Raw genomic sequence first — 13,318 nt, 5'->3', positions numbered from 1 at the left:
GCACCTCCTGTACAAAGCCAGGCTGAGAACACTGGGGCTGTTCAGCCTGGAGAGAAGCAGCGTGGAGACCTTAGAGCAGCTGCCAGTGTCTGATGGGAGCTACAAGGATGCTGGGGAGGGACTCTTCATCAGGGACTGCAGTGATAGGGTAAGGGGTGATGGGTTCAAAGTGAAACAGGGGAAGTTCAGGTTGGAGATAAGGAAGAAGTTCTTTACTGTGAGGCGCTGGCACAGGGTGCCCAGAGAAGCTGTGGCTGCCCCATCCCTGGCAGTGTTCAAGGCCAGGTTGGACACAGGGGCTTGGAGCAGCTGCTCCAGTGGAAGGGGTCCCTGCCCTTGGCAGGGGGCTGAAACTGAATAAACTTAAGGTCCTTTCCCATACAAACCATTCTATGATTCTGCCATTTTATTGCAGTGTAGCTTCTAGAAAGCTACATTCAGAGTCTGAGTTACATTTTCATGCAAAAAGAGAATAAACAGGTATTAAACAGAAAAGTACTTTTCCAAAGGCAGCTGGCATTGTGACAGAAGCTATGTAGCTACACTAGGACATTGTGACACAGAGGATCTCGCTCATTCTCTTGCGTTTACACCATGAAATTGTTTCTTGCCCTAAATGATATCACAGGCTTTTCATATCTAAATGTCCCTGCACTTAAACACACCTTTTCCTTGGGTAGCACCAAGTAGCAGAGTTACACATTAGTCTGAATTAGTCAAATCTCTTCCCTGCAGTTTTTGATGTGCTTTAAGGAACAAATCAAAATCATGGCATCTAAGGTAAGGATAGCTAAATTATAGAATTAGAACTACATAGAATCATAGAATTACAGCAATTCTTCACTTTCTTTTTTGTGTTCAGAGTTACTGGAACAGTCACTTCCTGTGTTTCTGGAAAACTGAGCTTGAAATGGAGATGGAGACATGCTGCAGCCTCCTGACATGTTTACTATTGAAATGTGATTATGTGATGATCAAAAAATAAACTCTTTAGAGATACCTAAAAATAGCTTTCGACCACAAAATGGGTACAGCTTTTTGGGAACCATTACATTAGTAGGTAGGAAACTCTGAGTGTGCTGGTGTCTCCTCAGGCTTTCATAAACAAATGTGATGACTTATTTTTGCCTCTGAGTAGCTCACAGTGTAATACTTCTGAATCTCTAATTGTCTGGAGCTCCCTGTCTCTTCAGCAGTGTGATGAAGAGCCTGATAAAAACCCTACACAAAAGATCTGATGCAAGCAGGGAGGCAGGTTCCTCAGTGTCATGACCCAGATGTGATGTTTTAGAGGCGTTTTGATGAGAGGAGCTGACGAAGTTGCTGTTTCTTGGTGTTGTGCTATTTGGGCCTATGTACATTAGGATTTAAAATGATTCATGTCTCTTTCCTCCCATCCAGAGGCACTGCTGAATTGTTCCAAGTGTGCCTTGATGAAATACTAGGAAATGTTGTTGTTCTTTCATTTTTTAGCTACACAACAGTTGTATCATGACTTAAAGTTTTGAACCTTGTCAAACCTGAAAATACATAATAATAATACAGTCTAGATTTTATTGCTCAAACCAGGACAGATGATCTAAGAGATGTAGTAGAATCATGGAATCATAGAATGATTTACATTGGAAAGGACCTTAAGATCATCCAGTTCCAACCTGCCTGCCATGGGCAGGGACCTCACACTAAACCATGGCACCCAAGGGCTCTGTCCAGCAGTGTTAATTTCTCCTTAAACAAAAAGAAGAGCATACATATTTTCATTAAATTGTTTAAAATTTAATTGGAAAAGTACTGGGAAGCATTACCCAGTGTCTCGTGCTGTGAAGTTTTGCTTTTTCATTACATACCGAATGTGAAAACGATGCTATTTGACTTCTTAAATAAAGCCCAGGCTTTACCTCCTGATCTTGGGTGCTACTTCTAGACACATTTCAAAAAGACAGAAGGTAAAGTTCTTGCCTTTTGCCTGTAAAACACATGTCCAGGTACCAAGAGATGCCATCATACCTTTTATTTCAGTTCATTCTTAAAACACCACTGGCAGACAACATTTGGGAGGTATCAGCTTCTCTGCTATTTTTGACTCTTCCAGTTGTGCCCATCACCTGAGGCTTTAACTCATTCATAGTTTCCTCATCGTTTTGGCATGAAAGTGATTGCTGACTTGTGAGTTCTGTGGGTATTAGGACAATGCTGCCTGATACCGACTTTGTTACGGATGTTCCTTGAAGAGGAAACCCAAACCAACCCCTCAACTTGTGATTTATGAACAACAGCAAAGCAGGGCTGTTCCTGGCAGTAGTTTTGAAGCTCTCTTGGGGAACCTGTCTAAAAAGGCACAGGAATTTTGGACTGGAATACTGTCTGACATCACATTTCCTTCTGTTTGTGCTGTTCCTGTACTGTGAACATAGCAGGTCATGTTACCAGTATCAGGTAATGAAAATACTGGAGTTGTTGTATAAAGCCCTTAGTAATTAGGTGGTGTTTGGTCATCCAGGGGGAAAAAGGCCCCACTGTTACAACATGGTCTGTAGGGGCATGGTACTGGGGAAGACCATTTTGGTTGTCAGGTTTCTTTACCTGCCTTCAGAGAGATTTGTGGGTCTGAAGGGGTAGTTACTCTAGGGAAAAATTACAGATACCCTTTTTAAGCTGGGTTTAGTGCTTCAGGAGGGCTACACAGTGTTCAGAAGTAGGTGTGAGGTTAAGGTTTATGCTTGTGCTGGCCTAAATGACTGTATCAGAGGCATCATAGCTATGTCTCCTTGTTCTTTTCCTGCTTCTTTAAAGAACCATTGGATGAAAATGTAAAAAGCAACACCAAAGTGAAACATTGCTATTTCCCAGGCTTTAAAATTCCATGGAGTTGCATGAAGCAAATTGCAGTAGGACCAACAGTGCTGGTCCTTATGGAAATGCTCATTGAATTGTGAGCTTTGGATCAGGTGCTGAGTAGAGGTGGCACTTTGCCTTTGAGCAGCAGGTTTGGAAGAGGCTGTTGCTATCAGGGTAAGTGGTACCTCCATTAGCTGCTAACCTGTGACACAGCCTATGTTCAGAAAGGACATAAACTTGCTGGAACAGAATCATGGTGTCAGGATTTGGGGGATCAGTGGTCGCAGCTCTTCATGGCTGCTGTGTGCATTTGTGCTGTGGTTGCTGGATGCCTGCGTGTGGTGTTTAGTTCCTAGGGTATCTCCACAGCACAATTTGGAGTAATGCTACTCTTAGGAAGTATATTACACTTTCCCATAGGATGTTCATAAACAAGTACATAAACAAATTCTTTTTAACTGTAATTGCTATCTGGCTGCAGGTGAAGGTAGGTCAGTGCTGTAAGTGCCACTAGTTCCTCTCTTCAGTGCCTGAGCATCGTTTTGCAGTTACTGGAGCTTAATAACATCAGCCATAAGGTCTTTTTGGAGAGCAAGGAGAAAGTGTATTGCTGGTTTTGATGCATTTGCATCCTACCAGGTCTTACAGTATCCCTAAACTTGCAGTTGCTGGTTTGTCTTTGCCAGTGGATGCAGCTGGTACCTATTCCTTCAGAAGCCTGGCATGTTGCTTGACTTCATACTTGTAGGAATGTTACCTATGACTAAAACAAGTTGCTTCTTGACTTTAAGCCCACTGGTTTTATGTTTTTGGTTCTTTAATAAGTTTATAGTCTTCTCATTACATATGAGACATAAATACTGGTAGTAGAGGAGTTAGAGATGGAACATTTCCTTTAAAACTATTGCAATTAATGAGGAAAAAAAGTTGCTTCAAGGAAGGTGTCTACCGTAAGACCTTCAAGTTATTAACTGAATTTCATATCCCAGGGCCACTGTGCACTGGGATCACCTTAGTCACTAAAGTTCTGATTCAGGGGTTTTTATTAGCATGAGTAATCTCATTTGTTAACACTCCATGACCTGATGCTGGAGAGCACTGACTCGAAGTACAGCTGTGTCGGGGTGATACTCCAAATGGAATGCTGAGCACACAGCACTCTTGTAGTTCTTTGTAGAACTTATAGGTAGCAAAGAGCTGTGATTGCATCCAGATATCATGGAACCACAGACTGGTTTGGGTTGGAAGGGACCTTAAGATCATCCAGGTCCAACCCCTCTACCATGGGGTACCCAAGGCTCTGTCCAGCCTGGCCTTGAACACTGCCAGGGATGGAGCATTTACCACTTTTCTGGGCAGCCTGTGCCAGTGCCTCACCACCCTCACAGTAAAGAACTTCTTCCTTACATCCAACCTGAGCCTCCCCTATTTAAATTTAAACCCATCACACATTAAATATTACACAGACGTTAATAAAAATGGAGCATGGGATTGACCTGAACATTCTGGGTAGTGATTTGTTTAAAAAGCAGAGCAGAAAAAGTAAGGTTTGAGGAGCTAGCAGATGAGCCTCAGCTGCTAACCATGTATCTGGGCACCTTTTGTGCTTGTGTTCCTGTTCCATTATCCAGCTTTCCTAGCAGACTGTGTCCTGATTCCTGAGCCTGCTCCCCCGGCTGTGTGCCCTTGGGGAGAGTGATCCTTGTTTCTGCCGAGTGCTTCCAAATGCTCAAAACCCATTTTCTCTGCTGCTAAAGGTCACCTTCCCTTTCTGTTCTGTACAAATTGGATCATTTTGCCTCTTAGCGATTGCAGAAAGGACAGGAGAGGACTTGCTGCTTCCAGACCAAAGTGCAACCTTTTGTGAGTGTCTTGGAATCAGTGATTAATTTGAGTGAGCAAAGGCTGCACCATACTGTCAGCTAACTTGTAAGTAGCTGGAATTAATATACCAGATACGTGTATCTGACTGGTTTAAGCATTAAAGTAAATGAAGTGCTAATATACTAGGAAAAAACATGTATGGTGCTTTTCTACATAGTGCTAGCTGGAAAAGTAATTCTTAGCAAAGAACTAAGAGAGAAGCTTAAAATACAGAGGTTGAAGAGTCTGGCTACAAAAGCCAGAGTACCACAGTGATGGGCTGCAGTCTGCAGGGGAGGGAAGTAGCTGCAGAAGCACTTGGGTGGAGGGGTTGTGTACAGCTGTGTCAGCTGGCCATATGTGGCTGTTAAAGGGAAGGGAAAAAGCTCCTGCTACTTAAAAACACACGCACACATCCCCCAAATCAAAGGAAAGAATATAAGCTGCTCTGTGAGGACTGCAGTGGAACTGGAGCATGTGCCTGCTTGGAGCTCAGATGGTTTCTTATTTGGGACAGTTTTTATCAGCTGTATTGTTGGGATTATTTCCTTCTTAATGTTGTATTCCAGGTTTCTTGGTTGACAGTGGACTGAAGGAAGGGGATTCTGTGTTTGTTGTGCTTGGAAAAAAAAGGATTTTGGTGTAGAATTATTCCCCCAAAATATCAGTCTAAAAATGAACGTGTGATTCGCGTCGCTCCTCCTATGAGTGGAATCTGCTGCTGTTCCACCCTGCTTCCTGTAGTTTGTTTTTCTGCTTGAAGTGGAAAACTTTGGTCCTTGTTTTGGGAAGCTCCCTGACGGTGTTAGGAGCTCCAGTGACTTGTGTATTTCTGTAGGCATTTGAAGCAGGCCCATAGTGCTCTGAGACACAAGTTACGCTGTGTTTTACACACACTTGAGCTTCATGGGAAGGAAATGCAAATGCTTGTAGGGAATGGAAACTGCACCATGTGTGAAATCACAGAGTCATGAAATGGTTTGGGTTGGAAAGGACCTTAAGATCATCCAGTTCCAACCTGCCTGCCATGGGCAGGGACACCTCACACTAAACCATGGAACCCAAGGCTTCATCCAAGCTGGCCTTGAACACTGCCAGGGATGGAGCATTCACAACCTCCCTGGGCAACCCATTCCAGTGCCTCACCACCCTCACAGTAAAGAACTTTTTCCTTATATCCAGTATAAATCTCCTCTGTTTCAGTCTGAACCCATCACCCCTTGTCCTATCACTACAGTCCCTAATGAAGAGTCCCTCCCCAGCATCCTTATAGGCCCCCTACAGATACTGGAAGGCTGCTCTGAGGTCTCCACGCAGCTTCTCTTTTCCAGGCTGAACAGCCCCAACTTTCTCAGCCTGTATTTGAATGTCGTAGCCTGTGTATTTTATGTGCTGTGGGCTACAGATGTGGGGCAGGTGTTTGGGTGTTTACTGAACTTGATAAAGAAAGAAGTAAATACCTTGACTCTTCTGATGCTGTGCTCTGTGAAGACATCCCATTAAGAGCTGCAGAATTGGCTCCTTGAGTGTAACTCCCTTCTCCTCAAGTATAACTCCCTTCTTATACACGGATGTAGCTTTAGGCCCATGGGATATTTGGAAATCTGAGCAGTTCAGCTGCTCTTAAGGGCAGTTCCAGTTATGTTTTGTTGCTTCCTTTGTATTAGGGTCAAGGTCTGTTCTGTGTTATTAATACAGCACGTGGAGATCCTAATTGTTAGCAGGAGAATTTTTATACAAATCTATGTAGGCAAAGCAGGAATTCATTGTTAATCATGTGAGGGCTGCTTATGTGTGAGGAGACTTTGCTTTTCTGTCAGCTGTTGGAAAAACACATTTGGTGTGGCAGTGAGACCTGTTACAGCATTCTCCAAGGCTCAGTCTATGAGTAGTCCTGACAACACATCACTAGTGTGTGTTATTCCTCATTCCGTTCTGTACCTGCTTCCAGGCATGGCTGGTCCATACTCTCTATCCTCATTTTCTGGTGAAATTCCCATGGTGAGACCTGCTGTCCTCTTGGCCCAGCCACTCAAAGCATCACGTTATTGTGCTATTTAGAGTAAATGAAGAGTAGAGAATCTTTAGAACACTATGAGATGATGGCAATGGGCCAGAACCATGGCAAAACCAACACATTCCATCGAGAGGGCTTCACTTTGGCTGGATTTTGCTTCTGAGCTGCTGTGTTTGAAGGGGGGGAGAGGAGGGAGCAGTGCAGCAAACTGCTCCCAGCAGAATTGCTGTGGTGGTTTAAGAACATACTCACCTTGCACAGGTAGTGTTCAGTGCAGCGTTTCACTCCTGCTTTGGGCACTTCTGTGCTGGGCAGGCCACAGGTTGCCTGGTGCATTTCCTATAGCAAAGTGGATTTTAAAGTAAGTAGGGATTTTGCTTTCCTCTGCCTGTGCTTTTACTGGGAAGCTGAGGTATTACCATACAGATGTGTCCAACATGGCAGTGTTTTCCCACTTACAGCTGGTATAGTCGTAGGCTTTTAGAAAACTCTTTGCTTTCTGGTTTTCACAGTGTGTTCTGTAAGTCTTCATTGGAGAATCTTTTAAATATTATCATTTCTGCTGCTGAATTTACTCTCAAGAATTTAGCTTGGTTTTCCTCTTGCAGTAGCTCAGAAATGAGGCACAAACATTTTTTCCTCCAAACAGGGATTTCTCACTAGGAACTGTGGATTGAGAGCTTTCATCTTGAGGTGAGCAGTCTGGGACATCTCCAAATGGCATTGCCTGAGCTAAATGCTTATCTCACAACTCTGAACACATGGAGTCACTCCTCAGTTCCGTAGCTCACCACCAGTGTGATTAATGCTGTTCTCACTGGAGAAGATGCAGAGCCTCAAATGCTGCTGTAGGTGCTTTTTGAAGGATGAAGAGTAGAAACTAGGTTTCTGGTAGAAATTGTTTCTTGATGTGTTAATTCAGTAGTTTGGTGACTGAAAGAACTTGTTTGAATTGATCATACCTCGAGCTTGAGGTGTTTTTCTAGTAATAGAATTCGACTCCTGTAATGCTCTGCCATTATCATAGAATCACAGACTGGTTTGTGTTGGAAGGGACCTTAAAGCTCATCCAGTTCCTTGCCACGGGCAGGGACCCCTTCCCCTGGAGCAGCTGCTCCAAGCCCCTGTGTCCAACCTGGCCTTGAACACTGCCAGGGATGGGGCAGCCACAGCTGCTCTGGGCACCCTGTGCCAGCGCCTCAGCATCCTCACAGGGAACAGCTTCTGCCTAAGAGCTCAGCTCAGTCTCCCCTGTTCTGGCAGGTTCAAGCCATTCCCCTTGGCCTGTCCCTACAGGCCCTTGTCCCAAGCTCCTCTCCAGCTTTCCTGCAGCCCCTTTAGGCACTGGAGCTGCTCTCAGGTCTCCCCTTCAGGAGCCTTCTCTTGTCCAGGCTGCCCCAGCCCAGCTCTCTCAGCCTGGCTCCAGAGCAGAGCTGCTTCAGCCCTCACTGTGTCTTCATTTAAACATCTTTATTTCAGCCTTCACATACCTAGAAGAGAGTGGTAATGTCAAGAACTTGTGACCTTCCCACTGTGCCTCAAAGGGGTGGGATGTTTCATGCTGTGATGTAGTTGAGCAAAGGATTCCAGTGTTGGTACCAAGAGGCACTGCAGGTGCTATGGCATCATGTTGGATGGGTTGGTGATCATGTCCAAATCAGCAGGACTCAAGTTACTTTCGCTGCTTTCCATCCAAAGTTTTCCTGATAACCATTACTGGGAAACAACAGCCCTGCTGAGATCTTCTTATCATATGGCTTCACTATATATGTCTGTCCTAACAGACAGTCTTACTGAGGCTTTTAATATTGACACTTAGTTTCCCATTTAAGATACTCATTTGTCCTGGAACATTAGAGCTGCTCAGACTTTGTTTAAGGCAGAGAAGTTAATTTGACTGGAGATGGATAAATTGTTTTCTTCATCAGTTTGGTTTTATTGCTCCAAAGCCAAATGGGGTTTTCACTCGCCTGAAGAATGCCAGACCTGAACTGCTGCATTCTTTGCCCCTGGCTGCAGGCATGGAGTAAATATAGCACCTTTGGGTGAGGCCAATCAGCTGAAGATGAATAATCGTGTCATTCATCTGGCTTTTGTTAGGAATTGAGATGGGGTTTTAAGCTTTATGTTGTAGTACTCTTTTCTGGAGCTCTTCAAATAGCTTCTTAACAGCTCAGTGGGTACTGCCCTGTGTGGAGAGCAGCAGGCAAAAATACCTGGTTTCGGTAATGCTGCCTGCTAGCAGGAAGACATCTTCTTGTGTATTATTTCCTAATAACTGAGATGAGTTAACCTGTTTGTCATGAATTCAGGGTTTTGGCAGTATAACTATTGCAGTGTACTTTCCTTGGAAGCATTTCTACTGTAGGTGTGGCTGCATGTGAGGGCAAGTTCATCTCAACTCTGACTCCAGGGAGAGGACAGCTCTGGCTGCTGGGGGTCCCTTGCTTGCACTGGTAGGAATGAGTGCAGTGAGTTGCATCCTTAGCTGTGAGCAATCTAGACAGGATCTCGGCTGATGGAGCTAACTGATTAACCTCCCTTTTCATCCTTTTCATTGCTCATTCTCTCCCTGGTTCAATCCAACAGTGTTTGAGAACCAGTGCTGTGCCATGTGTCCTGTTTTGTATGTCCTCAGCTACAGCATGCTGTGTGAAGTAATAGGCTTAGCTGTGTGAGGTTTGTCCTTCTTATAGGCAATCTGAAAGTGTAGTCTGGGAGCAAACTTTCACAGAATCCCAGAATCCCGAGGTTGGAAGGGACCTCAAAAGATCATCTAGTCCAACCCCCCTGCAAGAGCAGGGTAACCTAGAGTACATCACACAGGAACTTGTCCAGGCTGGCCTTGAATATCTCCAACGTAGGAGACTCCACAACACCCCTGGGCATCCTGTTCCAGTGCTCTGTCACCCTTACAGTAAAGAAGTTCTTCCTGATGTTAACGTGGAACCTCCTATGCTCCAGTTTACACCCATTGCCCCTTGTCCTACCACTGGATATCACTGAAGAAAACCTAGCTCCATCATCCTGACACCCACCCTTTACGTATTTGTAAACAGCCTGCTCCTCCTATGCCTCAGCAAGTGTAAGAGTATAAAAGTCAAAGATCTTTGGCATTTAACCTCTTTTCCTGGTTTCCTGTCATATAATGACATATAGTCCAAGGGCTACGGAACACTGGGAGTGTATGCTTCACCTGAAAATACACCATCCACAGCCAGTACTCCTTTCAACTCTGCTTTCAAATGGTACCTTGACAATGTAAAACTTGCTACTTTCTCTAAACTCTGGTACTTGTTTTCCTTTGCAGAATAAGAGTGCAGAGAGTCTGGAGGGACAGGAGAGAGCACGGGATGCTGCTGCTGAGAGGAATCTGAGCCACAGAGCATGCTTCATGCTGCAGGGACCCAGGTACGCTCCAGCCAGCAGAGCCCTGTGCACCTCCAGGGAACCAAAGCTGGTTGTGCTTGGTACTTATCCTGAGCTAAGGAGACTGTCTCTGCAGCAGGCCAAAACTCTGCCCTGATCTAATTGTGCCATCTAAATGGCACTTGCAGTCTGAAACCTCCTAAAATCAAATTCCAAATAGATAAAATTTTGGGGATGACTATTGAAAACCTTTGTTTAAATGCAGCTCAGTGCTGCCTGCTTATATGCTTATGCTAAAGAAAGATACCGAGGAGGTAAAGGTGTGCCGTATGTGATGGAGTCTAGGATCTTTCAGAAGCAATGCTGTGACCTGGGAGCCATCCCAATGCAGTCACACTGTCTTATAGCTCTGACTAAATGGAAATCAAATGACTGTGAGGTGTTCCTGTGGAACAGAAGCTAACTCTTCTGCGAGCACCAGCTGGCAAGTGGGAGTAGAGAAACAAAGCAAACAGCAGAGAAAAGTAGGAGGGACAATAGTGGCAGTCTAAAAACTGACACATTAGGAGACCAGCATGAAGAATAACAAACTCGTGTCACAGGATGTTTTGCATGGCAACAGGAGTCTTGTCTGCAAGTGGACTTTCGTGTAACTGCAGCACTTGCTTCCTGTATGAGATAAAGGGCTGTTGTACTCTGAATACATTTTAATCTCTCTATCTAAATTGGACTAATAATTAAAAAGAACCAGCTGAAGGAAACAATAGTGAATTCTATTGCTCCTGAAAGTGTTTCCTTTCATTTTGCTGTCAGAGAAATGAGAGCAGAAACATGCCTAAAGGAAACAGATTAAAGGTGAACTTTCTCCCCAGGTGCTGAATGCTGTCTACAGACTACTTTGTCGATGAAGGAAGAAAGTGATTGGGAATTGAAAGCACAACCTAGTTTGTGATCCTGTCCAACATGCGCAAAGGGGTGCCAAAGGACCCGGAAATAGCTGACCTCTTCTACAAAGATGATCCTGAAGAAATATTTGTGGGTTTACATGAAATTGGACATGGAAGTTTTGGAGCTGTTTACTTTGTAAGTATAGTTCTTGACCTCCTTTGTGGAAAACAAGAAAGCAGTGCATGTGTGTTTTGAGGGATAACTATATAGTTCCTTAATGTGTAATCTGGTAGTAATGATTCTAAACAGGAAGAAAGGGGGTGAGTGTCCTGCTCCTGGGATTGATGACAGTGGGACAGGCACTTCCAGGTGTTGGAGTGACAGGATGGTGAAAGTATAATGTTAAATGTGTGTAAGAGAATAGGGCTGTAGAGCTTGCAATGCATGTTGATCCACTCCATAAGAGGAGCAAGCATGTTTTTAGATGGAGTAGGGAGGCACTAGCCAGTGTTTTCCAAAACCAAACAGTTACACTTTTGGGTAAAGGTGAAGTAGTGAAGGTGCCACCTTTGGTGTTCGGAAGTTCCTCATGTTTCCAGGGGAAGAGCACGAGGTATGTCAAAGGTCCAGCCTCCCAACAGCTTACAACTGAGAGCCACTATGGTTAGGTAGAGTACTTGTGATTCCCCAGTGCTTCTCTTGCCCCTTTCCAAGGATGTTTCTTTAACTGGTCTATGCCTTGAACACCTTGGAGTATTTAGCCAGACTGCAGCTTCCTGCAGTACCCTTACAGCACTGCATCTGCCAAGCCTGATGGTTATTGCAGTTATCTTACTGTAGTAACACAGCAATTAGATGCATCACCACTTTCCTGTGATACATCCACACCTCTTTGCCACTGTTTGAAGCTTAAGCTTTCTTTTCTGTTGCAGGAAGCACTTGGCATCCAGTAAATTGTTCTTTGGTGTCTTATCCCAGGATCCATTCTTTCACCTGAGAAAGGTCTCTAGCTCTACCCTGCTTTCTATGGGTCAGACCAGAGCTCTTCCTTGGCACACAGGGATGCTGTCCACCTTTCGTTTGGTTTTCCTCCTTTTAAATGGCTTTTGTAGCCTGTCCTACATCTTGATTCTTGTGCACCTTACACATCTAAGGCAGCGGCTGAGAATACAATCTCTGGTCATCATGGCAAGATTACAGGATCCTGATGTGCTTGGAATCAAAAGAGGAAAACAGGTTAAAAAAAACCCCACCTTTGAAGGAACAGGGCTTTGTAAATCATCCAGAAGACTGGGGAAGAGACATCAGATGCATACAAAGATGCATCTTGTTGCCCTTTCTCTTTAGACTGGTACTGACACTACTATAAACAGTAGATACATAGATGCGTATCTTGTCACTGCTATTGTGGATTAATATGGTTGTTCTAGTATAAACTTCAGTGTGAGCTCCATTTTTGCAAGCTGTTTTGTTTCCCTGTGTACTATTGCCAAGGCTTGGCGAGATGGTTTGAAATTGCCTTTCTGGCTTGAAAGAAATACCTCACATAGCAGAGAGCTAAGAAAAGAATACATTAGTCCTCACAGAGTTTCAAAGCTGATGCTGACTGGTCTTGAAATCAATGAATTTCAGATTTGACTTGAGAAAAGAGTTTTCCTCAAAGCCAACCTACATATATCCATGTTAGGGAATACAGAAGAATGGTAAAGCAGATGAGGGCAGTGGAAAGGAGGTTTTGCAAGCAACATGTGCTTGTTTTCTGGCAAGCTTTTCATTAAAGATCTACAAGTATGGCCAAAAGCACTTCAGCAGGTGGATATTTCTGTCAAGTGTGCTTGTACAGCCCTTTGAGTTATTTCAGCCAAGAGGTTCCCAAGCACTTGGTACGGTAGGAACTTCACTCGCACCCATGAGAGCATGTAACAGCCAGAAATACTTGGAAATTCCTTTGGAATACCAGCATGAATTCATCTATTTGAGTAAAATACTTTGTTCTTTTAGGTGGGGAAGAGTTTTGCCTTATCCAAAAGTTACTTGTTTTCAGCTTTCTCTAACTCATATAAGGAGGAGTGTGCACTGGCAAGAGTAAGTGTGTTAACACCCTCTAGTATTCCTGAGCTGTCTTGCTTCACCCAACATCATTTTTCTTTGAAGTCACTGTATATCCCATGAAATGTCTTCCATTAAGTCATTCCTTGAAAGTAATAGTATTCATCCTCTCAAGCAGTTGAAAGAAGGATTTACCACATTTAGCTTCTGTTGTATTCTAAGCTTTTAACTGTCACTAACTTTTTGTCTCCAGTATGGTGACAGGTTGGAGGTACAGGGTACAGCTCTTTGAAG

The 13,318-nt window shown here is 44.0% G+C and overlaps 1 protein-coding gene across 2 annotated transcripts in view; it reads left to right on the top strand.

Moving 5' to 3' along the window:
- The window catches only part of TAOK3 (TAO kinase 3), an 87,168-nt gene that overhangs the window by 29,656 nt on the left and 44,194 nt on the right, over positions 1 to 13,318 (top strand). For both annotated transcript variants that reach the window (XM_031047843.2, XM_031047842.2), the window contains exons 2-3: positions 10,029 to 10,129; positions 10,960 to 11,170. In XM_031047843.2, the coding sequence (XP_030903703.2) occupies positions 11,051 to 11,170 (120 nt within the window). In that variant the 5' untranslated portion in view covers positions 10,029 to 10,129; positions 10,960 to 11,050. The remainder of the gene's footprint in view (positions 1 to 10,028; positions 10,130 to 10,959; positions 11,171 to 13,318) is intronic.

Source organism: Melopsittacus undulatus, chromosome 12 (genome assembly GCF_012275295.1).
Source record: "Melopsittacus undulatus isolate bMelUnd1 chromosome 12, bMelUnd1.mat.Z, whole genome shotgun sequence".
In the NCBI taxonomy this organism is placed as follows: Eukaryota; Metazoa; Chordata; class Aves; order Psittaciformes; family Psittaculidae; genus Melopsittacus; species Melopsittacus undulatus.
The sequence above is the reverse complement of the archived record's forward strand: the minus strand, read 5'-3'. Positions and strand labels throughout refer to the sequence as shown.